Source organism: Cervus canadensis, chromosome 32 (genome assembly GCF_019320065.1).
Source record: "Cervus canadensis isolate Bull #8, Minnesota chromosome 32, ASM1932006v1, whole genome shotgun sequence".
NCBI classification, from domain to species: domain Eukaryota; kingdom Metazoa; phylum Chordata; class Mammalia; order Artiodactyla; family Cervidae; genus Cervus; species Cervus canadensis.
The window spans coordinates 37,818,782-37,846,349 of NC_057417.1; the positions used below are offsets into that span (position 1 = coordinate 37,818,782).

General features: G+C 56.9%; 1 protein-coding gene across 11 annotated transcripts; it reads right to left on the reverse strand.

Moving 5' to 3' along the window:
* Nucleotides 1-1,034: 1,034 nt before the first annotated feature.
* On the reverse strand, nt 1,035-27,550 carry TBC1D24 (TBC1 domain family member 24). 11 transcript variants are annotated; one of them, XR_006267035.1, is made up of 11 exons: nt 27,466-27,550; nt 10,978-11,090; nt 9,082-10,146; nt 8,510-8,527; nt 7,832-7,990; nt 6,689-6,752; nt 5,652-5,747; nt 5,170-5,422; nt 4,590-4,760; nt 2,778-3,963; nt 1,035-2,360 (listed from the first exon to the last, which is right to left on the reverse strand). XR_006267035.1 is itself a non-coding variant. In XM_043455739.1 (11 exons), exons 4-10 carry the CDS (start codon nt 10,044-10,046, stop codon nt 4,606-4,608), a joined length of 1,710 nt encoding a protein of 569 aa, XP_043311674.1. In that variant the 5' UTR covers nt 10,047-10,146; nt 10,978-11,090; nt 21,519-21,712; nt 24,315-24,391; the 3' UTR covers nt 2,389-3,963; nt 4,590-4,605. The 11 variants fall into 11 exon arrangements, 10 of the variants coding, with proteins under 10 accessions (XP_043311674.1, XP_043311679.1, XP_043311670.1 ...); XM_043455739.1 differs by lacking the exons at nt 1,035-2,360; nt 27,466-27,550 and adding exons at nt 21,519-21,712; nt 24,315-24,391 and having other exon boundaries at nt 2,389-3,963; XM_043455744.1 differs by lacking the exon at nt 1,035-2,360 and having other exon boundaries at nt 2,389-3,963; nt 9,082-10,026.
* Between the last annotated feature and the right edge of the window lie 18 nt (nt 27,551-27,568).

Here is a 27,568-nt window from a genome sequence, read left to right on the forward strand (position 1 = left end):
GCGTGCACAGCCAGCCCGTGAGAACTGCCCGCAGTCACCAGCAGGCAGGGCCACGGGACTCCGGCTCTCACAGGCCGACAGGGGAGGGGTGGGCACACTGGCCAACGGTGGAGTCCCTGGGGCCCTCTGGGGAAGGGTCCCGGGGCAGGGGCTCGCAGCCCATTGACGACGGGAAATGGCCCAGAGACCCGGGCTCTTGGTTCAGAAGAGGAACTGAAACAGCTGGTGTCAAAGCTCCAGCCGCCCTGGGGCCAAGCCTCTCTTCCCCTCTCAGCCTGGACTTCTGGGCCCTGAGGCGGCAGCAGGAAGGGGCTGAGGAGCGGGAACCAGCAGGTCTTGGGAGGGAACCACCAAGGAAGAGGGGACAGCGGGGGCGCCTGTCCGGCCACCTCAGCTGCCTTCCGTGAGGATGGCAGGGCTGCTGGTGGCCTGCCAGCCCTGGGAGGAACAGGAGGAGGGGCACGTGCATGAGCGTGGGCAGAGAGAAGAGGTCTTCCGTGCTGGCGGTGGGTTATATACGCACAACTGAGAGGCATGTGGTTTTCAGACAGTGGTGGCGACTTCCTTAACTTCCAGGTAGCAGTCTCATTTTGATGAGCATGACTATTTTTGATGCTGAGTTTTACACATGACAGGGATCCTTGCCATTCTTTTATTTTTCGGCCGTGCTGCACAGCATATGGGATCCTAGCTCCCCAACCAGGGATTGAACCTGCGTCCTCTGCATAGGAAGGGTGGAGTCTTAACCACCGGACCACCAGGGAAGTCCCAGGATCCTTTCGATTCTTGACCGGGAAGTTTGGGCCATGATTCCTGATGGCCATTCCTCACACTTAAGGAGCACGTCCACGTGCCGGGAGCCATGAACAAGATCTGTCAGGGGAAGCCTCGGCTGGCACCACCAGCACTGCAGCGTATCTTCCTCGGTGATGGAGAAACTTCTCCTTGTCTGTCATGGTCACGTCTAGTGCCTCCTTCAGGAACTCTCAGCCTTCTGAAATGTTCTCATATCAAATACTTCACAGAGATGTTGATCCATTTGTTCTCGTTAACTTTATTTAGGACTCAGAATTAACATTGACAAAACATATCACTGAATCACTTGTTTTTACTTTTTCCAAAGTTAGATTTTTGCTTCACTGCCACATTTGATCACCACACATATTTTCACAAGGTCCTGGGAATTCTTTATTACATTCACTGAAATGCTCCAGATTGTCAGTCTAGTAATCCATTTTTCAGCCAACAACCATGCTACACGACAAGAAGAGGGTGAAATTATTCACACAATTCTTCCTTCTTTTCCCTCTTTAGCTTGTAAACTTCTGACAAGACGTGTCCTTTGCCAGTCAAGGTGCTTCAGGGTGAAACAGAACAGGGGAGGGCTGTGTCTCTTCGTGAAGATAGAGACAGGGATGGGGACAGCACGGACTCGGCCCTGGACGGGATCGGGTCTGCAGGCTCCCCTGACCAGGGTCGTGTCTAATGGGGAGCCTGATGGAGTGGCCAGTCCTGGGCGTCAGTGATCCAAGGTGGCAGCTTTTGTTAGCTGGTGTGTCCCTTGTCACAGTATGTGTCTGCTGACTCTGCTTCCTTGGCCCCAGGCATGGTGTGGACGAATTCCCCGTGGTCGGGTGAAACGAGTGGTCTGCACACGGAGGCGTTTCAGCACCAGTCACAAGCCACATGACCTGCACCTAACTCTGAGCACAGTCTGACACGGATATAACGAAGAACATAAACTCCTTTTCCACAATAGGTTGTTTTAAAAAATGCACATGCTTTCCTTTCTGCCGAACTTGACGATGTCGGGTGAGGCACTTCACAGTGTGCCCGGCACTCCTGCCTGATCTAGTGACCTCTCTGTGCAAACAGGACATGGGGAGGACAGTCGGGATGTGGGAACACATGTGACACAGTCCTGGATGGCCTCATTATGGCAATGTGTTTCTAAAATCAGTGTTGGGTGAATTTGACGACATTCAGAATTTAATTAAAATGTGGGAAAATAAACAGTTGTAAAGATTAGATCTGTTCCTGCAACAAAAATCACTACAGAAAAACAGGGAATCTGAATACAGACTGCAGTTTAAGTTTCCAGTGAGTACTAATGTTCATTTCTTGGGTTTCATAAATGATCTGGGAGTGGGTCGGGGTGGGTGGGGGTGGGAGCTCTATACCCTCCATGAAACTCCTCTGTAGGTCTAAAATTATTTCAAAATAAAGTGACAAAAACTGAATCTCCTAAATATAAGGTATGTAAGGAGATTATTATAAGGGCTCTGTGGCTTCAGGAAATTGATAAATTTGAAGACCTTGTGAAATCTTCAGAATTTTCTAAAACAAGTTGTCCTGAAAAACTAAAAAAAAAAAGAACGTATAAAAATAGGGAAAATTGAATACTTATTTTAATAATTAAAATGGAAAAACTCATAAAATACAATGGACTTACTCTTGTAATATAAGCTGTTTTAGGAAAACTGATTTTCTGAAGCCTTAAATGCATACAGTCTACTTTGATAATGAACTGGTTTAAACTATGTTCAATTTTTTTCTTAAAATACATTTTCAAATGTTTCTAGAAAAACAAATGATAATTCACTCTGCAATTCCATAAAACTTTGGCTAATTTTTAACAGAAAACGCTAATAATAATCAGGAAGGAATAACAGAGAATGTCAACAAAATAAATTATACTCTATTTGGGAAGACCGAAATATCAGATAACAAGGACAGTAATCAGAATAAAAAAAACTGAAGATAATAATCACACATACCTTTTAGTTTAGCAGAAAAGTTGGGAAGAAGATACGAAATTCAAAGAAAGGAGTATCTTGCGTGCACACACACACACACACAGATCTCATGATACAGAAACGGTGACTCATCAGCTACCACTGCAGAGCTGGGTGGGGGGAGGCCCTGGGGCAGTCTCAGAGAATCCTGTGGAATTACTCAGCAGGAAAAGAACTCCACAGCTCAGGAGGTTCACCGAGGGGCAGGAGATGGTGCTCAGGTGTGCCTTCAGCTGCTTCTGAAAGGCTGTGTTTTGAAAAGGCCTTTGATGTTCTGTGACCGGGACTGACAGGCAGGAGGTGAGCCAGGGTGGGCAGTGAGCCCTGGGAGGTCCCTCTGGTTGAAGAAACCAGACTCGGATCCCTGCAGTTCACATAGCTGATTAATGAACACCGAAGCACAGGTGAGGGCTGAGGGGGCTCGGGGAGGGGCAGCGAGGGCTGTGGTGTCTGGGGAGGAAGCTGCCCCCCCCCAACACCTCTCCCCTCTGCAGGCCTCTCAGCAGCCCTGCGGGGCCTGCAGCACAGGGTGAACGGCCCCCATTTTACAGTTGGGGAAACTGAGTTCCAGACAGGTTCACTGGCCTGCCCAAAGCCACACAGGGTTCCTGGTGTGTCCTTCCATATCACTGTGGCCGGGCTCAGCGGAGATCTGAGGAGGTGGGCAGTGAGGATGCAGGCCCAGCAGGGAGAGCACAAGGCTTGGGGTGGGGGCGCATGGGGCACCGAGGGGGTAGGATCCCTGGAGTGTCCACGTCTCTCCTCCCTCTGGGTGGCCAGGCCCTCAGGACCAGCTGAGGGAGTCATGGGTGGAGGGCCGCCTGCACACCCAGGCGGCACTGTGAGACAGATGCACAGATGGTGGGTCAGGAAGGTCCATGTGGCAGGAGCTGGGAGGGCAGGTGGCACCAGGGGAGGCAGGGTAACAGAGCGCGTATGAGAGGTCAGACGAGACCCTGGGCCAGGTCACTGCAGTCAAGTGGGGCCACAGCAGGGAGCTTGGGGAACTAAGGAGGCCCGGAGCTGGAGAAGAGGAGGCTGCAGAAGGATCCGTGGGTCCAGGCTTCTCCAGGCAGGGCCCAGAAATACTGCTGGCTGGTGTGGGGTCTGTCCCAGAGGGCCCTTCCAGGCATAACTCTACCCTGAGGCCCAGCAGAGGCTTCAGGCTCTGCAAAAAACACAAGGACACGCATCGTCCCCTCCGGCCCTCGGCCCTCCCTGGGGAGGGGCCCGGAGCCCTGCACGCGGCTCGTTTGCCGGCGGCTCCTGTCCTAGAGGGGCCCGGGGGAGGAGGGAACTGAGTCAGAGGCTCTGGGCAGACGCTCCCACCAGATACAGTCCACAGGGCACCTGTGGTCTCCTGGGACCCACAGCCCCAAGGCCCTGCCTGCCGCAGGCCGGCAGGAACTGCAGGGCCTCCTCGGGAGATGCCCAGAGGCACCAGCAGGGGGAGCCACGGGCCTGCGCTTGAGCAGGCTCCTTCACCCCGGCCGGCTCAGCCGGCCCCAGCACCCTCTCACCCCGGGGGAATGAGGCTCAGGGGCCATAGACCTGGCCTCCCGCATGGGACACCTGCCCAGACGCCGGCCAGGGCCTGAGTGCAGGACGAAGGAGTAGCAAGTACAGCAGGTCCAGGAGGGCCAGCTGTGGCCGTGGCACCACTGCCTAGACCAGCACTGTGCCCAGCTGCACCCTAACGGTGCCCACGTATGTGGGGGTCTTCACTCACCACCGCCTCCCTGAGGGGGGCCCAGCTACCACCCACTCCCGCCCCGGCAGCGGCAGCTTGGTCACCATTGGCTCATGGCCGTCACTGGATGTCAGGGTCCTGGAAGCCCCAGGCCTCCACAGCAGCGATAAGGAAGTTCTCAGAGCAGAGAGGCTGGTTGTTGAAAGTGTCGCAGTGGCCCGTGCGGCCCCGGTTCAGGTCCCCGTCGATGTACAGCGCCTGGCCGCCCCCTCCACCTGCGGGACACTCGGTCAGTGGCTGCCCGCTGTCGAGCGCTGCCCCGGGGGACCCTCCTCCTGCTCCTGAGCCACTCTCTTCAGACCAGGCGAGTCTTGGGCTGGCCTTGTCCAGCCCTGCCAGAGGCCTCTGTAAAGCCACAGGGCTGCTTTCTACGGCAACCTGTGACCCATCCCCCAGCACGCAGCCTCAGGTCCCCATGCTGCCCACGTGCCTGCTCCACCCCCAAAGATCTGCCGCCTTCTTCCTGCCATTGAGGGGGCTCTGCCTGTCCCTCAGGTGAGGCACCTACCACCCAGCTCAGCCAGGACTGGCCCAGGGCTTCGGCACCCATGACCCTGTACCCTCCTCCCAGGTAAGTGACCGCGGACAGGCAGGAGCAGGCCAGAGGTGGAGGGCGGCGCCCACCTATGATGAGGCAGTCGCTGCCCCCGGCCATGAACAGGGACTCCGTCTTGGAGGGCAGGTTGAAGTGCCGAGTAGCCAGGAACGGCGAGAGGCGGTCGGAGCTCTCAGAGGACAGAGAGTGGCTCGGGGAGGGTGAAACAGTGGCGGACTCCAGGGACGTGGACTCCAGGGACGTGGACTCCAGGGACGCGGGCTTGGTCAGCTCTGGGTGTTTGATGACCACCCACTCGTAGCGCTGGACCTCGGGCTGCAGCTGAGGACAAAGGGCGGTGTGAGGACTTGACCGCGGCGCCCGCTCTCCCCCAGGGCTCGTTGTCGGTGCCCAGCGGGAGGACCCGCGCCACAGAGGCCGCCTGCTTGCTGAGCTCCCCTCTGAGGGTCACACCCCAGCAGGCGACAGGGGGAGGCGCGACAAGGGGAGGCACGTCTGGAAGGAAGCAGGGTCACATGAGGGGGTGACCTCCCGTGGGGGGCCCACTCACCCTAAACACGAAGCATTCTCCAGTCCCGAAGAAGCCCAGCTTGCCCCCAAACTTGTTTCTCTCACTCCAGTCTGTTGACAGGTAGGCGCCACACACCTGGGGAGGAAGGCCCAGGGTGGGGCTGCACCTGGTGCGCCCACGGGAGCCCCCCAGCACTCAGGGCAGCTGAGAGCCGAGGCTCAGTCACCGCTGGGGGGTCGTAGTCACAGCCACACACCCTGACCATCGGAGGGCCAGGGAAGGTCAGAGTGCGGAGAGAGGGTCGGCACGGAACAGGTGTGGAGGCTGCCTTGGCCGCTGCCGGCTCCTGGGGTACTTCCATTTCCCCCCTGGGCCCGGAAGCCTGGGGACAAGCCCATGTCCACACCCCAACTATGGGCATCGGCCCAAGGAGGCCCCTCAGATGGGAGCTTCCAGGAGGCACCTGCTCAGGAAACACTTCCCAGGCTTCCTATCAGCCAGCAAAGTGCTTGATTTCACCATTAGAGTCACTCCTCCGAGTGGTTACGGAGGTATCTGACACTCGGGTCACCCGCTGTAACAGACACCCGGGCTCCTCCTGGGAGTCGGACGCAGGGTCTGAGGCTGAGGAGACAGTCCTGCGGGTGCAGCTGGGCGTCTGGGAGCCACCAGAGCACGCAGACGCTCCAGGATGGAGGCGCTCACTTTTCTAGACACCTTAAGTACATTCCAGATGACAGCCACTGCAGAGAACAAGGCTCTGAGAACTACCTGCTGGGGTGGAGGAGGGGAAGGCGCCGACAGACTACTGCAGGAGGACGTGGGACCTTGCTCAGCCGGCATTTTTGCAAAGTTCCTCTAGACTGCTGGGCCAGTCACGCTGGGGGTCTGGACCCCAGGGGAAACAGGGAGGCCCTGGGAACTTGGGGGGTCATGTAAGGAGGCTAGATTTACCTCTCTGTGGAGGGCAAGCCCTGCTCTGCACCCCTAAGCCCAGGAAACCTGGGTGGGGGCTACCAGCGAACACCCACCCTCCCAAGAAGCCAGGAGCCAGGGTCCCTCTGGCTGGTTCTTACCTCCTTCTGCGTAGTCTTGATCAGCAGAACGGTGGGCTCTCGTCCTTCGCACTGGAAGTAGAACCTGGGGGCAGAGAATGGCCTTGCCATTCTGACAGCAGCACCCACCGCTGCCCCCTTCCCTGGCTGCCTCCCCCCAGCCACTGCTGACCCCGGCTGCCCAGGGTGGGCAGACGGACCTGACACCTGCCTGTCCTCCTCTCCTGGGAACGGCTTGGATGGCAACGCCTGGGCTTGGGCGCTTCTGCCAACGGGGAGCCCCAGCCAGGAGGCCGCAGGCCAAGCAGTCAGAGTCCTGGACACTCTGCCCTGATGTGCCCGGAGAAGAAGTGGCAGGGCAGACGGCCCCTAGCAGACAGCCACGTGCCAAGAGCTTTGGGGAAGCCAGAACCAGAGGAACAGGTCTGTGCTCTGGGAAAGCTTGGAGCGTTCTCGGGCGCTGGCAGCACCGGGGAGCCAGGAGGAGGCCTGAGGCCACCGCTGTGCCAGCGCAGGTGCCCAGGGCTTGGCCAGCGTCCCTCCATGGGCCTCCCACACCACACAGGGGGGGCTGGCTATGCCAGAATATGCAGGTGGCGCTCAACGGTGCCCCCTCCGTCTGCATCGCCTGTGACCCAAGACAGAGCATGGGTCAAAAGCCATCTGAGGCTCCCAGGGTGCCTCGGGGGAAACCTGCCAGAATCCCCTGGACACTGGGCAGGGCCCAGCACAGCCCACAGGGCCGAGACGGACCTGGTGTGGACTGGTGAAATGGGGGTGGAAGAGCAGTACCCAAGGCCGGCCGCCTCGAGCTGTCCTGACATTCTGTCAGCTCGAGGGCGGGGGAGCCTGCTCCTGATCACCACCACGCCTGCGTGAGGCCGCGGAGCCCCGCGTGTGCTGCAATGACCTTAACCCTAACCCCTGCAGTGGGAGTGGCCCTGGAGTGAGAGATGCTCAGAAGAGGGGCTCCCAAGTCTAGGCCCCAGGAAGAGGCAGGGCCTTGCCCAGACACCCGTGTCTGCAGGTGGCCTGTGGCCTCCAGGACGTGCAAGCAGGATGAGACGCTGGGCAGCCCCACCCCTTCTGCTCCATCTGGCCCTTGGCGTCCAGACCTCAGCACCTCAAGGGGGCAGGCCCAGGGCCCTGCCTCCGGGGCATTACCTGGTCAGGCTGTACCCATGCTGCAGCGAGGAGAAGAGCAGGAGGGGCTGGCAGAGGGCGAACCGCTCAGGGACCCACGACCAGATGTCCCTCATCTCCTTCACACCGACGATCTCTGAGTGGAAGTTGTCTGCATGAACCGCCAGGTGCACGAACTGCCTGAGGGAGCGGGCAGAGGTCAAAGCAGAGCTGCAGCCCCAGCCCCGGCCATGCATCCTGTCCCCTCCCGGGAGGGGTGAGCCTCTCATGGGAGCTCAGCCTGGAGGGAACTTCTTACCTGCAGAGCCAGGTCAGAGCCTGGTAGGGGCCTCAGGGGCCCTCAGGAGGGTACGGGGTGGAGCTAGCCCTGGAGTCCTGCTCCCACCCTGCTACAGAGGGGACAGAGCCCAGCCCGGGGGCGAGAACGAAAGCCCCCTTTCTCTAAGAAACGGGGACAGAGAGAGTCAGCTCTGGCAAGACAATGCTTCCAGGCCAGCCAAGCACCGACAGCAGACAGACAGACAGACAGGCATGAACGCTAGCCAGCCAAGCACCAATAGGCAGACAGACAGACAGACGGGCCCAACATCAGCCAGGCTCTGGGGCAGCACTGCTGAAGCCAGCCCTGAGAGCTGGAGCAAGCAGCCGGGCCGGAAGACAGAGAGAAGCCAGGTGTGGAGACACGGTTTCCAGACCTACCTTTTAGAAAGTGAAACACTGAAAAACAGGAGGAAGCAACGGACACGGAGAACAGGAAGAAAAATAAAACAGACAAGGAGAGATTAGTGGCAAGTACTAACACCCAGGACATGCCTGCCTTTGGCCCACGAGAAAGGCTTCCACACCTACTGGGGCTGGGGCACAATGCCAGCCGCTGAGGTCTCAGCACACATGGGCCCTCCCCAGGCTGGCTCCCCAGGGGGCTGCGCTCGGGACGGGGGGCTACCAGGATGGGAACCTGGAGCTGAGGGGTGGGCAGCAAGAGCGGCTCCAGAGTGACCCAGGGAGGCCAGCCTGGCTCCCTCCTGGGCCCGCGGGCACCACCGTTGGCTCCAGCCTCTGTCTCGGCCACATGGCCCCACACCCACAGCTGCCCTGGCCGCCTGCAGCTGCGCCAGACAGGCCCTGTCTCCTGGCCGGTGGTTTTCTGTATGCGCACGGAGGGCTTACCAGCCAGCGGCCAGTCGAGCTCCGGCACCAAGCCCCCAGGATGCTTCCTCACAGGCCCCACCCCATCCGGGCCCCAGAGGTGGCCCCAGTGGCCTGCCTACCTCTTCTGCTTGACGGTGATGCCCTTCTGCTTCAGAGCTTTTTCATTGGCCATCTGTAGGAGCTGAATCTCCTTCCGAGAGAAGAGGCGGATGGCAAACGCCTTCTCCAGCAGTTTCTCGGGAGATACGGTCTTGGCGATGTCCCTGACGAAGGTGCGGATGTCCTGCTTCACACTGTCCGACTCGAGCGGCTGCCCCGCCCTCGCCTTGTGGAAGAACTTGAGGATGGCCAGCGCCACGCGGTACAACACCTTGTAACCCTCCACCAGGAAGACGTCGAAGACACGGGCGAAGTAGCTGAGGGGCAGCTCCCCGAAGAGCCAGCGCTGCCAGTCCGCGTACACCTGCAGGACGTCCTCTGACACAGCCACCATCAGCTGGTGGGCCGCCTGGCAGTACTTGTTCACCAGGTCCCCAAACGTCATGCAGGAGGACTCGAAGGCCAGGAAGCTCTGGTCTACCAGCTTCCTGCTGGGGTCCTTGCAGGCCAGGATGCGGCAAGCCTTCTCGAAGCACTCGGCCTCGTCGGCACTGTAGTGCAACAGCAGAGCCACGACCGCGGGCAGCGCGGGGCAGAAGGAGACGTCGGGGAACTGGTTGCTGATGCACAGCAGGATCTTGCGCACAGCGCCCTCGCCCTTCGAGTTCAGGCAGTAGCTGGGCACCTGCGTGTTGTCCACAAACTCGGGCAGGGGCAGGCTGGCGCTGCTGTGCTTGCCCACGATCTTGCCAACAATGTCTCTGTACACGCTGGCGTCAGGGGTGACCGTGCGGCAGGGGATGTCCTGGATCAGGCGCTGGTACACCTGCCCCCGCAGGGCGTAGCTGCGGGCCCAGTAGCCCTGGCGCGCCAGCTGCTTCAGCTCCGGCAGCTCCATGCAGCTCAGCTCCTTGGGCCCCAGGTCCGGGATGGCCGAGTCCATCTTGTCTCTGTCCACAAAGCAGCTGTAGGCGGGGGGGTTCATCGTGCAGGGCGTGGTGGGGGGCGGGAGGGGGCAAAGGACAGCTACATCCACTGGCACCTTCTCTGAGGCTTCTTGGCTAACCTGTCTGCCATCCCATGCCCTACAGGATTAAAAACCATGCTTAATAACGCATGTGGCATGAAGGTTTACATTTTTTTAAAAAGTGTCTGTTTTAATCTTTCTACAAAGTTATCAGTAGGGCTTCGCTTTAAGATAAGTGGATATTCTTGAGAATTCACTACAAGCTCAGGAGCATAACTTCTTTTCATAGGGCTTCTGCGGGTACTGGGAGAGGTCACACAGGCTCTGGGTCATGAGAAAAGGCTTTGAGAGGCTGACTCAGCAGTAAACACCTCTTTGCTCAGGGCTGGTGGCCTGCCTGGCCCTCACTCTTCCCTTTGCAGCCTGGGGGCCTCTGAAAGGAGCCGCTGGTCTGGAAGACCCCGGGAGGTCACCAGACGCCGCGTCCCAGCTCACACAGGCTCACAGCCTCTGCCTGGCCGTGTGTCATGAGCAGGACACACACCTACTCTGCCCCACGGTCGCTGGCCTGGAACCTGGATACTGGCTCTTAACTTTCTAAAAATAGCAGCTACGCTGCACACAGGCATTCCACAGAAGAGTCACTGGTGGGAAGAAGACATGAGGGTGGAGAAATAAATGGAAGGTGTCACAGCTTCAGAATCAGAAGTTTCTGGAACCAAATGAGCCGGAGGTATTGGGGGATTTGGTACCGTCTCTCCATCATGGGCATCTATGGAGATTCCTGTAGATGTTTTTTTAAAAAGCGGGTAACAGGTGCTATTTGAAACTCCAGCTGCACGTGGACAGCAAGAAGGAAGTCTACCGCTCAGACGTCTACTACAATCTGATTTTTGCCAGAGGCTACTGTCCTCAGCACAGAAGTACTAACCACGCACCTCAGACTCACCTTTCAGCCTGGGATGGTACACTGTCCAGAGATCTCACAAAGGGCTGTTTGCCTCAGTGACCTTCGGTAAGTGATCAGAGCATTCCTGTTTTGCTTGCATCAAGAACATTTATCTGAAAACAGAAAAAGCAAGCAATACTTGAATATTCACAAGGCTGCACCACCACAGCATCATCTCTGAGCTTTTTCATCTCCCCAGATGGAAACTCTGCACCCATTAAACACCAACTCCCAATTCCTGGCCTCGAGCCCCCTGATAACCGCCACTCTGCTTTCTATGAATTCGACCACTCTAGGCACCTCGTATTAGTGGAATCATACAATATCTGTCCTTTGGTGTCTGGCTTATTTAACTGATCATAAAGTCCTCAAGGTTCATCAATGTTGACAGCATGTATGAGAATGTGAAAGTGAATGTGAAAGTCGCTCAGTTGTGTCCAGCTCTTTGCAACCCCATGGACTGTGGTCCATGGAATTCTCCAGGCCAGAATACTGGAATGGGTAGCCTTTCCCTTCTCCAGGGGATCTTCCCAACCCAGGGATTGAATCCAGGTCTCCTGCTTTCCACGCGGATTCTTTACCACCTGGGCCACAAAGGAAGCCCAAGAATACTGGAGTGGGTAGCCTATCCTTCTCTAGTGGATCTTCCCAACCCAGGAATCAAACTGGGGTCTCCTGCATTGCAGGCAGATTCTGTACCAACTGAGCTATCAGGGAAGCCCATGTATGAGATACATTTTTAAAACTTAAGACTATTATTTAGAGCAGTTTTAGGTCCACAGCAAAATTGAGAGGATAGTACAGAAGTCTCACATACTCTGTCCATGTAGGCACAGCCTCAACATTATCAACCTTCCCCACAGATGAGACATTTGCTACAACCGATGAGTTTAAACTGACACATCACTGAATCTATGAATTAACGCGGATTCTGTCTTGGTGTCCTACATTCTATGAGTTTGGACACATGTAAGTAAAATGACATGTAACCTTATTATAGTATCATAAAATGCCCCACCTGTTCATCTCTGCCCCCTGCAGCATCAGAACTTCATTCCTCTTTATGGTTGATACTATCCCACTGTATGTCCAGAACACGCTTTGTCTACCTGTCAATGGACATCTGGATAGTTCCTACCTTTCGGCTGTTGGGAGTAATGCTGCTGTGAACACAGCTGTGTGAGTGTCTATTCGAGTCCTTGGATACATTTCTTTACAGGGACTTTCCCACAGAAATGAGGTTTTGTTGACAACATCCATTTACCTCGTCCCGCTGGAGGAGCCTTGCCTGCAGCAGGACTAGGTGTCGCCAATGCTGGAAACTTCTTCCCCAGAAAAGAATCCCAAATGGCAGCTGGTCTGTCTGCTCTGTCCTGAGAAGGACAGCAGTTAGGGGCTTCCGTTTCCCCAGGCTGCAAATTACCTATAGAGTCTCATCCTTCACTCTAGGCTCCGAGCACACTAACCTCTGGAGGGACCCGAGGCCTATCCTGTTTTCTTGAATAGAACCTGCTTCTCATCAGGGCGATAAACATTTTTATAAACAGAACAAGAGCTGGGCAGGACAGTGTCAAACCTCACTCAGCTGGCCTAAGATTCAGGTTGAACATTAAACAGTTATTGCGCCTTGCAAACCCCTTCAGCATGGACCTTTGGAGAGAAGCAGACCAGCGTTCGTGTTCTCTTTCCTTGCTGCTTCTGGCTGTGCTGCACAGCATGTCGGATCTTAGTTCCCTGACCAGGGATCAGACCGACGCCCCCTGCAGTGGAGGCACCTGAGCACCAACCACCGGACCACCAGGGAAGCCCCCACAGTTTCATTTGTTGCAACAAGTGGCTGGGGGGCTCCGAGGAAAGACAGGCGCAAAAGAGCCCAGAGGAACTCTCTGGACCCCTGAAGGCCTCCCCGCACCTGAGAGCATGTGGTATTTCTGGAGAAGGGCAAACAAAGTTGTGCTGACCTCCTGAGGGGTCAATGAAGCCAGGTCCCAGGGCAGCTTTTTGTCTGGTTTGGTTTTTATATGAATGAATGATCACAAAAACATCAACTAACAAAATTACAGACTACAAATATACAGTCCTGCTTAAGTTACCCCTCAATCCCACTGCCTCTTCTCCCTAAGGCCACCACCCCTCACATCTGAGTTCATGAAGCTGCTTCCTGCAATGTACGTGTGCACACATTCACAGCACACGCTGGCTGTGGGGAGCAGGGAGGCAGCAGCCAGGAAACAGATCACAGTCACCAGGCGGGACTCTCACCCGGGCCGAGGTCGCGGCCTCCCCAGCTGTCCCTCCCGCGGCTTTGGCCACACCACCCACACCATCCACGCCGCCTGCCCTGCAAGGGACGCAGGCCTCACCTGCTCTTGCAGCGCCCAGTGCTGGACAGAGGGCCCAGGCCCAGGAAGGCAGCCGTGCTCCCACCCTCGCCCGGCGGGTGGTCGTAGAGAAGGCAGACCAGAGCTCCGGCAAGGAGTGAGACAGTCTGAAGCCGCCGGGCCGGGTTCAGCTGTCACTGGCTGGGCTGGCCTCAGGAAAGCCGCACCTCCTCCCTGAACACTGAACACAGGTGCCCTTCTCTAAAACGGAGCCAACGAACACAAGCCTGCCTCGGGCCCTGACCCCGGCATGGCGCCTGTGCTGGCCGGGCGTGGGGACAGGTACACCCCACTCTCTCCCTCTGGCCCTGTGGCAGCCCGGGGCAGGTAGCCACTCTTCCTGGCCAGCAGGGGCCCTGGAAAACCACTTTCCCTTGGCTTCAGGAAGCTGAGGGAGGAAATGAATTCTAATCACAAATTCTGCACTTGCCCTGGGGCCACCCCACCCCCAGTCTCAAGTTCACTGCGGAGGGGCGGGGCAGGCTCGTGGCGCCTGTCCATCAGCCCGCGGGCACGACTCCCCGGCCTTGGACCACAAGAACGAACTCTGCGTTTCTGCCCTGAGCTTGGGCCTAATCTGCAATTCTGAGCAAACAGGAAAAATTCCACTCAACTTCCTGCTGGACTCACATGAACAGCTGACAGTGGTCATTTCGGATGGTGGGGATGCCACACAGCGCGTCCAGAAAGTGGTGGCCGCCTTAGCTGGAGTCATCAGGGGGTCTCCCCCATCAGAGCGGAAGTGCTGAGACGGAAGCTGACAGAGGAGCTGAGGAAAGGCTGCTCCCTCCCAAGGAGAAGAGTGAGGGCCCAGAGGCGGGAAGGGACCGGGGTGCTGGAGGAGGGGAAGGCTTCCAGTAGGCCGCACAGCAAGGAAGGAGAGCGGAGGCACTGGGGTGGGGGTGCGGAGGAGCACGGGTTCCTGAGTGCAGGGGGCATGGAAGGGACGCGCCCCAGCAGCCGTGACTACCAGCTGAGCGCCGTGGGGTTAAGCCCGCCTGCTCCTGGAACTGAGCGCCGTGGGGATGAGCCATGCCTGCTCCTGGAAAGCACGCTCCCGCCTGGCATGCCAGGACAGCGCTCCCTAGGCTCCCGGCTCAGGGGCTCTGGTCAGGAGGGTCAGTGCGGTGCAGCCACCGAGGCTGCAGCCACGGCTCCCCCAGGGCCCCGGGAGGTGCCTACTCTCTTCGGGATGGTCCCTCTGAAAGGCCTCTGCCCGGCACCCCTCCCCGCTGGTGTGGCCGTTTCCCCACCCGGAAGCCCCTCCAGTCACTGTCTGTCATGCCTTCCCTCACAAATAGAGGTCATGCTTCCTAATGGAAAGCAAGTCTGTCTTAAAAAGGAAAAAATAAAGTATTCGGTAGGACTCAGTGACCTCTGCTCAGGGGGTCATGCAGCGCTCGGCTGGTGGCCCCATGGGCCCTGGGCCAGGCAGCTTTTCTGAGGAGGGGGTTCCGGGGACCATGCCAGGAGCAGCCACCGGAGCCCCACAGGAGGAGGGACGTGGCAGCGGGTAGGAGGCGCCCGGGCGCCCTGTGCCTGCCGGCTCTGCTCCAGGAGTGGTGCTGCCCTCCTGGCAGACCCCAGACCGGGAGTGGGGCGGGGGGAGAAAGCGGTCATGGGACGAAGGACAGAGACACATGGGGCCCCCTCCCGCCCCCTTCAAGGGCCGCTGGACAAACTCCACAGTGGGCCGCCAGGCAATGCAACCTCATCCCTCTCTCCTTCAACCCCATGGCAGGTAACTTCACAGTGAGGGAAGGGATGCAGAGAAGGCTCTGGGGGCCCTGCACAGGCAGAACCCAGCCAGCAGCCTCCAGAGCGAGCCTGCAACGTGCTCGACGCCCCCTCCCCCCTGGAGTGCAGCTCACCCAGGGGGCAGCCCCGCCACCGCATCCTCAGGCCTGGCTCCACACGCCACATGGCTCTAGCCGTGGTTGGAGACACGAGACCTCTGCCTGCCTCACCTTGTAAGTGGGGAATGTTAATTCTCCCAAACTGGATTTGAAAAAAAAAAACTCGCTTTCAAGTGACAAACAGACCCCTATGTTAAGCCTGGGGAGATTCTATCTTAACCACCCAACCACACTGGGCGCTCTGCCCCCTTATAAACTGCCTCTTCGGGAGTGCCCAGCACCCCTTCCACCCCCTTAACTTAAACTTTTATTCGTTTGACAAACTTCTCCGTAGCCGCCTGTTCTGGGCAAGGTCCCGGGGACACAAGCGTAAGAGACGGCTCTCCAGGAGCCCGATGGTCACACCGCCCGCAGTTAGACGAGAGGCCAGCAGGGCACTAACCACCCAGCAGGGCACGGACTCCGCGTGCGTGCCAGAGGGATAAGGACCCCAGGGTGTGTGACACTGGGGACGAGGACAAATGCAAATGGGGGAGCTCCTGGGAGGTGGGGCAGGAGCTGTCATCCCTACACGAGGGAGCAGAAGAACCAAGGCAGAAGGTGATGCACCAGATCGGCATTTCAGAGAAAACCCTGGTGGCGAAGGAGGAAAGAGGGCAGAGTCCAGAAGCAGAGGCAGGATGAGCAGGGGTGGACTCCACCAGACACGCTGACCTGGGGGTGGGGGACAAAGGCCCCAGCAGTGAATAGGGAAGGCTGGCCTAGGGCTGGGGCTCGGGTGGGGCGGAGGAGGCGCTCCCTGGGGGGCTGTGAAAGGCTCAGGCTGGAGGAGGAGCTGGGCTGCTGTGCTGAGGTCCTGCCCAGACACCCAGCCATCAGCCCTCACCCCCGCACTGGACCCTGACTCCTCTGTCACCCACAGTCTGCACACGGCCTCTCCACATACCCAGAGCCCACCAAGGAGCCAACTGTGACCCAGGTGGTAGGAGACAGCCCAGCGCAGAGGGAGGGGGGCTCGGACGCTGCCTGATCCCGCTGACCCCTGCCCAGCCCACCCGCCCAGACCCCGCACCCACCATGGCAGCAAGAACAGCTCAGGTCTGAGCTCCTGGGGCTCAGCCTGGCCGGGCCTTAGTCACTGCACCACAGGACAGCGGGCGGCGAGGCTGTCTCAGTTGTTCCCTCCTCACGGGACACTCCCCGCCTGTTTCCTGGGAGTGCAGTCAGGAAACAGAGAAGAGGAAGGAGGCTGGGTCCAGCCCTGCAGACCAAGGATGGGGTGGCAGATGGGGAGGTGGGCAGCAATGCGCGCAGCCCCAGGCCCAGGGAGTCCCATGTGACCAAGAGACCGGCGCCTCTCGGGCAGTGTCCCCAGCGAGGGCAGGCAGGGCGATGGGTCCCTGACACCTGGTGGCCCCACTCCAGCCCTGAGGGCGTGTGGGGCGTGGGTGAGAAAGACACAGGACCGGTCACTACCTGAGAAGAAGATACCCAGGGGGCCAAGCAGGAACGTGGCGGCAGGACAGGGAAGGGCAGATGACCTGTGCTGGGGGTCGGGCATGCGGCTCTGCTCCCAGGGTGCTTGAGTAGAGGGGCAGGGCAGGGGGCACAAGGCGTCTGGACTGGCGAGCAGGGAAGAGTGGGAGGAGCTCTGAGGCATAGAAGCGGGGGACGGTGAGCATTATCCCAGGGGCCAGCACTAGGACAATTAGAGGGGTGGTGAGGGGGGCCTGGGCGAGGCAGGTCTGGTGCAGGATGCAGGCCCAGTCTGTTCAAGCCTGAGCTCCTCATGGCAGGCCCAGTGTGCCTGCCCCCGGGCAGACCCCAGGGAAACGCTCAAGCCCACTCCCGAGCATCTGCTGGAGGCCGCGGGGACACAGCCTCAGGACTGTCAGGGACGCGGGGGGAGGACGCTCCTCTCTCGGCCCAAGGCCTCAGCAGTCAGACGGCCCCCACTCTGTGGCTGACAGACAGGGGGTGACAGTCACCGACCGCAGCCTGACACGCCACGTCCGCTCCCCTCGCTGCCCCGTTTTTACCACCCTCACCCCAGCTCCAGCTCTCTTCCTGCTCTGGAGCTTGTTTGTGGCAAACAACCCCCCGGCCCACCCTCTCCCTTAACGCACCCTTCCTCCAGGCCAGAGAGCAGGGGGCCCTGACCCTCTTTCTGCAGGGTCTCCCCACCCACCACCCACTTCATTCCAGTTCTTGGCCGCCTTCTCTCAGCTGCCTCACTACAGGGCATTCAAAGGTCAAGCATGCCGGCCTGGCTCAAAGCTCCCCAACTTCACCTGCTCTCTTTCTGAGTTGGCCCACACTCTGTCTGTGCAGTGTGTTTCTCTCTAAATAAACTGACTTCTTGTTTCTCACTGAATTCTTTCTGCGATGAGACATCAAGAACCTGAGCGTTAGTAAGTCCTAAGACCAGGTGTGTGATCTCAAGAGCTATGAAGGGACAGTGATAAGGTAAGAAAACGTTGAGAGTTAGGTCTTGGTCCGAGACAGGCTTGTGCGCCCGAGCCAGGAGTACTGGGGAGGATGCTCCAGTGATGTCTGCCCGCTTCTGTCAGGCCTGTCAACCCCAAACACTTCGGGGCTCTGATCGGGAACCTAGCTCTGGACCAGAGGGATGGCAGCTGTCGCCCTGGTCTGCTATGGGAAGGTGGCATGGAATGGCTATGCTCAGGCACGTCCGACAGCAGGGCCAGGACAGGCCTATTGAGGCAGGATTTGAGAATATAGACTTCTCCTTGACTCTGACGTTTGCCTCCTACGTTCTATGTTCACTCCTGTTTCATATCTTGCTTCTCTTAACCCCAGAAGACCTGTGTGACTGCCAAGATGGACTTTTTATTGACAAGTGCTGACCCTTTACTTTCAACTGACCTACTCCTGCTCATCATCAACACCGCTGGGGAAACCTTCTGTGCCGTCCCTTTGCAACAACTTTTCAGGCCTGGTTGGAAGACTGCTTTGGGAGGGATAGCATCTAAGATCTAAGTGCAAATCTTGTTCAGACTGAGCAGCTAGACACATCACCTCAGGCTTGGGTCTAGAATGGGTCAGGCTGCGTCAATTTGGCTAATATCCCTCTGGGCCATATACTCCAGGGTTGGGAAAGATTCAGACAACAGGAATTTTTAAAAGTACCCTATATTCAAATTTTCATGACTCTGTATCTAGGGAGTGGAACCCAAAAGGAATTTAAAGCATGTCTAGCTCGGAGGGATGACTCTAGGAAAAACACAGAGGACATTTTGCTGAGTCCCACTGTGGGACCATGCAGGGCACTGAGTGGAGTGGGAGGCTGTCTCTGAGGCCGGCCCACGATGGAATCGCCTTGTGAATGCTACTGGCAAAGACAGACGGCCATATGACTGACCGCAACATGTCAGGGAAGCTAAAGGACACACCCACAGGCACTGACAGCTCCAAGGGTGACCCGAAGACCAAAAACCAGGTGCTGGCCCAGCTCCTGGAAATCCCCACCCTTTCCCCAAATTGCTAAAAGGATCCTCCCACTCATTAGCTTATGAAATTATCCAGTCCATAAAAGCTAACCAAACTGTATTCCAAGGTCCCTCTCACCTTCTGAGATAGCCCACACTCTATTTTTTCTTTAAGTAAACCCATTTCTTACCTATCACTCTGTCTCTTACTGAATTCTTTATGTGATGAGACACCAAGTGAGCTTCACTAAGCTCTGAAACCAGGTGTCTGATCTCATCTGGAAAACCGTGGATTTTGACTGGGTTCCAGTCCCAGTAGGTGGATTCAAGTCCCAATCTGAGTTACATAGTTTCAGTTGGAAGACACTAACAGTAAAACCTGTTAATTATAAAAATGTTTAAAAAAACTTCAAAAAAAAAAAAGCAAAAAACAAACAAACAAAACCAAAAAACTTCAAGAACAACAGGATGAAAAGCCTGCGGTCTTCCAAGGGAGACTAGTGGAGACTTCAGGAAACACAGGAATGAGAATCCTCCCCAGAGGGACACGCCCTTTTGACTAAGCACTTCATAGCCCAGTCTGCCCTAGACATCAGGCACAAAATTCAAAAAGCATCTGCTGGTCCTCAGGCTCCAATAAATGACTTGTTTCATTGGCTTACTCAGCTTTCAATAATAGGGAGTTATCTGAAAAGGCTGAACACACCCAGAGAAATATGCAAAAGGCCCAAATGATGGTACTGGCTTTGTCCACTCAGAGACTACCAAAGGGGAATTGGTTTTTCTGGCAAGCCACTAGGCTCAGGGGTACCCAGACAAGACCAGGGTACCCTGTGCAGACAAAAGGGGCACTAAGGGAGGATTGCAATTTATGTGTCCTTTGCAAAGAGCCAGGGCATTGGAAGAGGGAATATCCCAGATGCCAGAGTGACGTGGGCCTCCTGGCCATTGATGGTTTTACAGTCAAAAGACTGAAGGAGAGGACCTCCATGGTGGTCCAGACACTAAAATTCCATCTCCCAATGCAGGGGCCCTGAGTTTGATCCCTGGTCAGGGAACTAGATTCCACATGCCACAGCTGAGAGTTCTTACAGTTTCATCAAGGAGGTTCACAGAAATGCTATGGAAGCAGTTACAACAATTTTACATCAAGATGATTGGCCATGTGAGCATTCCAGTCCACACTGACTTAAAAGCAAGGAGCTGTCCTGCCCTTGAGGCCCCAAGATCAGGCATCCACAGATTTTTACACCTTCAAAGGCAGAGTCGATGCCTCTGATCAACCTTGAAGCAGTTATACAAGACAGACCATTGCCCCTCTGTTTCCCGTGAGAATATGGGAGTAAAATGTCTGAGAAGGTAAAGAGGCAGGAGGGAAGGGGGCTGGGACAACCTCAAAATCCCCACACCACCACTCCTTCCACTCACCAGCCCATGAAATTACCCACCCCTCTGAAAACTGACAGCCCCACATCCTGCTGCTGTTCTCGCCTTCTGAGCTGGCCCACACTGTCTGTGGAGTGTGTTTCTCTCTAAATAAATCCACCTCTTACCTATTAAAAAAAAAAACCAAACCCTCCCCAGCTTTAGAAGCCTTTACATCTCTGATGCTTTGTCTACACCCTTGCTGGCCCCAGGAGCTCTTCATCCTGGGCACATACCACAAACACCCTGACTGTCCTGGAGCGCTTCACTTCCCCCTCCCACTTGCCACAAGTCCATCTGCCCTCCCCACGAGCCCTTTGGGGTTTTACTCCCTTGTCTGCTCGGCCTGACCCGACCCTCCAAACCTCCGCTCCACCAGTCACGAGCTCCTGTCTCAGCTACCCGGCAGAACCCCCATGAGAAGCCAGCCTGATGGCACGCTTCTCTACACCCACACACCAACTACAGAGGCAGTCACACCGCCCCACTTGGCGCCCCCGGAGCCGCCTGGCAGCCCTCCACTTGCCTACAGGCACCCTCTCCCAGCCCCACAGCAGCTGACAGCTTCACACCTCCCCCTCTCCTTGAGAACCGGGTGTCAGGCCGGAGCACCCACTGGTGTCTGACCCTGGCCCTTGATCTGTAACCCCCACCCTTGGTTCTGGATCTCAACTCTTAGGACTCCGACTCTCCTGCATCTCTAATGCTCCCTCTCTGGTTAGCCAGGCCCTGAACCCCAACCACAGCATCCGACACTCCCCTTGAACTACGCCAGTGCTCTTTCTTTTCTCCCCAGTCAAGCTTCTGGGGAGAGCAGCCTGCAGCGTCTCCGCCCTTGCCCTCGATGCCTTTACTGCCTGGCTGCCCGACCTAACAGACACCTCTGAGCTCTTATCTCTCTGACGCACACAGCTGACCCCACTGCGCTCAGCTCTCCTCCCCCAGGCCTCCCGAAACCCCTCCCTCCCATCTGTCTCCTCCTCTCTCTGGCGGCTGCTGCTCCTGTCCCTCAAATGTTCCCTTTGCAGAAGTCCATCCTCTTCCCAGCTTCCCTGAGGGCCCAGTGGTAAAGAATCCACTTGCAATGCAGGAGACTCAGGTTTGATCCCTGGGTCAGGAAGACTGCCTCGAGGAGGAAATGGCAACCCACTCCAGTCTTCTTGCCTGGAAAACCCACGGACAGAGAAGCCTGGTGGGCTACAGTCCCTGGGGTCGCAGAGAGTCAGACATGACTGAGTGCGCACGTCCATCCTCTTCTAAGCCTAGATTTCTCAGGTCCCATACCTCCAAGTGTTTTGCTGAAACCTCCCAACCTTCACACACTCCCCGTGAAAGGCAGCTAGCTCTGACTCCCAAACAGCTCTGCCCTGCTCTCCCCTTAAAACCCCCTCAAGTCCACTGACCCTGCCCCCTTCAGCATTTGTCCCTACCTGCCCTCCAATGGCAGCTTCAGGAGTCTTGACAGTGGGAAGGGGGAAAGCTAGGACACGCTGGTTCTTCCTTCTCCTCTCAGGCGAATCTGCTTCAAATGCTCCCTCCTTCACCGGCCCTTCCAGACTCCTGACCCTGCAGGCAGGACTGACCTCCACGCCTCCTTCTCTGGATCTGTTTGAACTTGGCACACCTGTGATGACCTGCTTATGAGTCCAGCCCTTCTCCCCTACTGTGACTTGGAGCCCGGCATCTCACATCCCACACTCGGTGCACCCAAGGAGGAGGAAACAGAGAAGGAAACAGACGGAGACTCAGGAAAATCCCAGACCACTTGGGCCTGAGAAGGAAATTTAACTCTCAACCACAGGGGCCATCTGGTAACTTGTCTGTTCTAGGTATGTGCACTTCCCAGCAGGCATCCTCATGTGATGAGATGGCAAGCTGGGTTCTGCCTCAGCCCTGAAGCAGCGTAGGGAATTTTTCAAATACTAGTGGCAACTGGCATTCCACAGTGAGTGCCAGCTACCGGGAACCCGATAGGGGGCCCTTGGCTGATGGCACACAATGGAAGGCACGTGCCAGGCATAAACGGGTGTAACCATTGAGGAGGCATTAGTCACAGCACCGCAGGCCAGCTGGCTGGCCCATCTGCTAGTACTGGTCGGAAGTTCAAATGCAGGTCTTAGCAGTGGCACCTGAGCCTAAAGATGGGACCCAAGCAGGGTAAAGTCCTAACTTTACCACTCAAAAAGGTTCCCTGCGAGGAATTCCCTAGCGGTCCAGTGATTGAGACTCTGTGCTTTCACTGCCCTGACCCAGGTCTGATCCCTAGTTGAGGAACCAATTTCCTTCAAGCAAGCCGCTGGCTTGGTCTACCCACAGACGGCTGGGATTGCAATGGGGCTCCACTAATTCAGGATCTTTATCTTCTGAGTTTAAAAGGTCCTCCCAGCAGTAAGTCTGGGAAAACACCCCCCAAGGGCACAGGAGAAACCAGCTAGCTGCAGGGAATGAGAAGCAGGAGGAGGAAGCCCAGCTGTCAGAAGCTAGAATCCTGACTGGTCTGAATTCCAAGCAAGGTGCCGGTGACAGGCGTGCCTCAGAAGGCTGGGCACACAGCAGGCTCTCGGCAAGCATCTTCAGGCGTGACTGCAGAGTGGGCTGGGAGGGAATCTTGCAGGCTGGATCATTTCAACAGGCATTCGAGACGCTTTCTGAATGCCACTGTGCTGAGTGCTGGAACACGAGGATGCAAGGCCGCCCCATTGCTCAGCAAGGTTCAGGATGTGGGGACACGGGGTACTGACCCTACCAACTCAGGTGCGGATGCTGTGAGGGAGAAGCACAGGGGGTCTGGGCCCCCAGCCCATGAGGAAAGAGGGGCCTGGAAGCCTTGCCCCGCCAGCACCCACCTGGCCTAGATCCTGAAGGCTGAGGCGGCCTGCACCCAGGAAGCAGCAGAAACAGCCCTGGAGAGCACAGCTGCTTGGGGCCAGTGAGTGTCATTCACGGCTCATATTCAAAGACACTTCTACAGTCCAGCTTCATTGGCTCCAAGAAGCCACAGGGCCTGGGTTCACCGGGCTACTGAGAAAGGAGTGCACGCCTGTATGCTGGGAGGTGGGGGAGGAGACGACCCAGGGAGGCAGGGAAAGAAACCAGAGGCAGGTGGAGTGAACACACACCTATGGCTCCCTCTAAGGCCCACAAGTTTAGGAAGACAGGAAGGCAGGAACCACGCCTGCTAAGAAAGGAATTACAGAGGATAACCAGGGAATGAGGACAAACGAATTCAAGGGAAGGCTGAAGGGACAGAAGCCAGGAGAGCTCTTGGTGGGACTCAGGTAACTGAGCTTCATTTAGAATGCTATGCAGCAAAAGGGCTTTTACTGGTAACAGAATCACCCACCAGCAAACAACTGGTATCCAATTAAAATTGTGTAATGATTAGGTGGACACACAGTTTCGGGTTATGTGAAACGGGCCAAGCCATGTGTAGTGGCTTCTCAATGGCCTGTAAGAGGAGAGTGCAGCCTGGGCGGGCTGGAGGAAGAAAGCATGACTGCTCACACGTGACCCCTGCCAGCAGCTCCGTGGGCAATATCCAGGGGAAACGGCTAAGGTCCAAGAGCCAGGCAGGGGACCGGGACTGCACAGGGCAGAAGGAGAGCTTGTCTCCTGTGCCCCTCCGTGAGCAGGTTCCATAAGAGGCGAAGGTCACTGTTAACAGCACTCGTCCAGAGACCAGACAGCCCTGTGGGGCCCTGCGCCTCCTGTGGGCAGAGGAACTCCTGGTGCAATGCCAGCCTTTCCTTACTCTCTCCTGGCAGCCTCTCGGCGTGGGGACAAGCTTGGGAGGAAGCACTACACACTTGGCCTCTGTATCCTCAACAGTCCTTCCAAAGTCCCATCGACTCTAACACTGAGGCACTACACAGAAACGGGTCCCGGGAGGAGAGCGAGAGGACGCAGAGAGTTCTTGGATCCCTCTCTGGAACTGAGGAGGTCTCTTTCCAGAGATCTAGTGATGAGAACTTGCTGAAAGGACCAACCCTCAGGCTGGAGGAGAATGAGGTCCTTTGAGCTGAGTGACAATCTGGAACTTTCTCGAAAGGCAAACAAACACACTTGACAGGAAGGCCCTGGGAATCAATTATGTGATTTTGCACCTTTGGTATCTTACATTTTGCTGTTTAACCAACAACCTGAGGCTCTGTGACAGATACAAGAAGCCCACAATCTTGCCCCCATCCCCTCAAAAGGCAGGAGGTAATCAATCAGATTTTTGTTACCTTATCTACTGTGTCCTACGGACGTGAAGCATCAGGCCTCTCCAGGGTCAGTCTTCTTTCTCTCACCCCACACACACTCCTGGGAAGGCACACCCCACACCCTGGCTTCAGTGCCCACGCAGGAAGGAGCACTCACGGCTCCAGAGCAGTCTCTACCGAGGAGCTGTTGAGGACTCTCAGCTCAGCCTCTCCACACCACCCGCCGTCACCCACTCCAGGCCTGTCCCTTCCAGCACACAGCACAGCCGGGCCTGCCAAGTCACCCGGCTGCGGAGCGTTCCCGAAGTCCTCCTCCATCCCTGGGCCTTCCCATCCCCGCGGCCCCCTGTCGTGTGGTCTTGCTCTTTCTTTTGTTCCCACTGCCCTTCCTTGGTGCTGGGCCTTCTGGTGTTCTGTTAACCACCCTGACCCACTGTAGCCTTGCACCAACCCACCCCAAGTCACCCATGAGGGCACAATCTGACCAGTCACTCACAAACCCAAGATCCCCGAGTGGCTCCCCACCGCTCTCAGGGCAAAATGCAAACTGGGGACTGGTACTCATGGCTCTCCTGACAGCCAGCAGCCTAGCTCCCTAACTCCATCTCCCTTTCCTCACCCCAAATACCACTGCTACCCACTGCCCTTCTTCCAACAGCCGGGAGACTGCCCTGGTACTTCACACACTGTCCCTTAGCCAAGAAGGTGCTCCCTCCCGTTCTTTAAAAAAAAAAAATTTTTTTTTTTTTTGCTACACCACATGACTTGTAGGATCTTAGTTCCCTGACCAGGAACTGAACCCGTGCCCTTGACAGTGAGAGCACAGAGTCCTAACCACTGGACAGCCAGGGAATTCCCTGATGTTCAAAATTTAATTTAAGTGCTTCTCAGGAGCCACCACCAAAGGCCAGCTGGACTCCACCCCCCTGTGCCCACAGCAAGCTCAGCCCACCTCAGGGGGAGTACCGCCCACTGCACCACAGCTCCCTGACCTGTCTCCTCACTGCACCCCAGTCTCAAGGGCACAGGCTCACTCAACTCTGGAGCTGTAGAGCACGGGGCACAAGTCCTCATCACGTGAAGTATGACTTGGATAGATTTGTGTTGAAAGAACAATGAAAATCATCAAATAATGAATTTAGGTTGGTCTTTAGTGAAAAGCCCGAGGTACTGCTTCTTTGATATTATCTCCATTTGGAAAGTGACACTTGAAACAGCCACTGAAACTGCTGCTTCGAGTTAAAAAGGCTCTCTTTCTTCCCTGCACAGAGTTGTCATAACAGAGAAGGTATGCTCAAACAGGTAAAACATTGAACAGGGTCAATGTTAAGTGCTTTTTTATAACCTGCTTATTGTCCTTATGTACTTCAAGCCAGAAACCATCTAAAAGCAAACACTTAAATATGTCTTCTGAGATCGGCTGAGACTGCAACGAGACTTGGGAGCAACATGGTGTGCCCAAGGTCACTTGGCCGGCTGGACCGTCCTGGCAGGCGTGGTCACTGACAGCTAGCACAGCTCACCTGCAGGTGAACTTGCAAATCCAGGAGGTGAATTCTGTCCTCATTATGAAAAGCCGGCCTAAATAACTAGATTACTTCTACATGCCCCAAAGGTCACCGTTCACTCAGATGAAAACTACTGCACTCGTTTTAGCACGGAGTTCATTTCACCATTCTCTGTGACGCAATGGGGGAGCAGAGAGGACTGTGACTTGGCCCAGCTCTGTTCACAGGGAGAGACTAGTTTCTAAACAAAGCACTGGATCCTGAATAAGCACTGCTCCTACAGGCTTTAGCTAAGGGCTGAGAAGATTAAATGAGGAACAACCTTCAGGATAAAGAAAGCACATGTTGGGGGTTATAGCACTGTTCAGAAATGGTAACTGTAATACCTTTGTGAGATTTCTTGATCTTTTCTTACCTTGGTTTGTTTCTTCCAGCCTGGATCCCTTAAAAAGAAAAGAACCAACACACCTATCTTCAAGATAATTAGGTAAATGTTCAGAGGTGGCTACTATGTGCTGGGGCAAGAAGATGGAGGGGAGCCCCCACATTTAAGTAGGGTAAACCACTATTCCTGTCAAATAATGGAATTTTTTTCCCCTCCTGTAATTGTCTGCAAGTTCCTGCTGATGTCAGAGCAAACATACAGAGAAATAAGAAAAATCACTTGCAAGTGCTTCTACTGGCCCTGGAAAGGCAGACAGACTCCTCACTACCAATAAGCAGCTGGCCAAAGATCTCAAGATCAGCATCACAGAGCAGCCACGTGAGGTGGGGACTGTGCCTCCCAGGCACACCGCTATCCTAACAGTCAACCCACGCGTTCACCTAGCCCAGTGGGTGCTCACACTGCCTCTGGCCTTTAGTGTCAGCGGAGCAGGTGGTGATCCAGGAGGCCCAGTGCTCCCTACTGAGCAAGTGTCCCCTACCGAGTAAGGCCACCAGGCCACCAGCACCCTGCCTGGGAGAGGACCTTGACCTCTCCAGGCCCATCCCCGACCTCCAGCTGTGCTTTCTCAAGGCTGAGGAGTACAGTGCCCAGGGGCCCTGTGGAAATAAACGCTTCTGTCCCCGGCACAGCCCAGCGGCCACCCGAGGGTACAAGTCACCCCAGACCCGCGAGGCAGGGCTCAGAGGCTGCGTAGATACCTAGGCGGCCGGCGGGCGGGGTGCCAACCTGGGGCAAGCGGAGGGTCGGGACGGGAGCAGTTTGCAGGTCTTCCAAGACAGAGCGTTATCACAGAATCTGTTGCAGTTTCGAATCCATAAGAGGATTTCCCACCCCGCAGAGCCCGAAAGCGCCCGAGGAAGGAGTACCCCAGAGCCAGCTCATTCCCACCGCCGCCTGGCCGGAGCCGCCCGCCGGACCGCCAGCGCCTGGCGAGGGGCGCCCGCGCGACCCCCGGGATGGGGGTCCCGCGCGGGGCCCAGGCCGACTCCGGCCCCACGTCGCGCCCCGCCGGACGCTCGGGCCGCGGCGCAGCGCTGGGGGCAGTGGGCAGCGCCGGCCGCGGGCCCCGGACCCCCAACCCGCGCCGCGGCCGGCCCCCGCGCGCCCCTCGGTCAGCACGCCTGAGCCGCGGTGACAGCCGGCCCCCCGCCCCCACGGCCCCCGCGCCCCCCGCGCCCACTCGCCAGCCGGCCGGCCCCGCCGCGGACCTACCTACCCTCCTCCGGCGCCAGCCGCGAGCCCACCTCCGCCCGCCGCGCCGCTTTCTCCTCAGCTCGCCGCGCGCCCCGGCGCCGGCGCGTCTGCGCACGCGCGCGCGC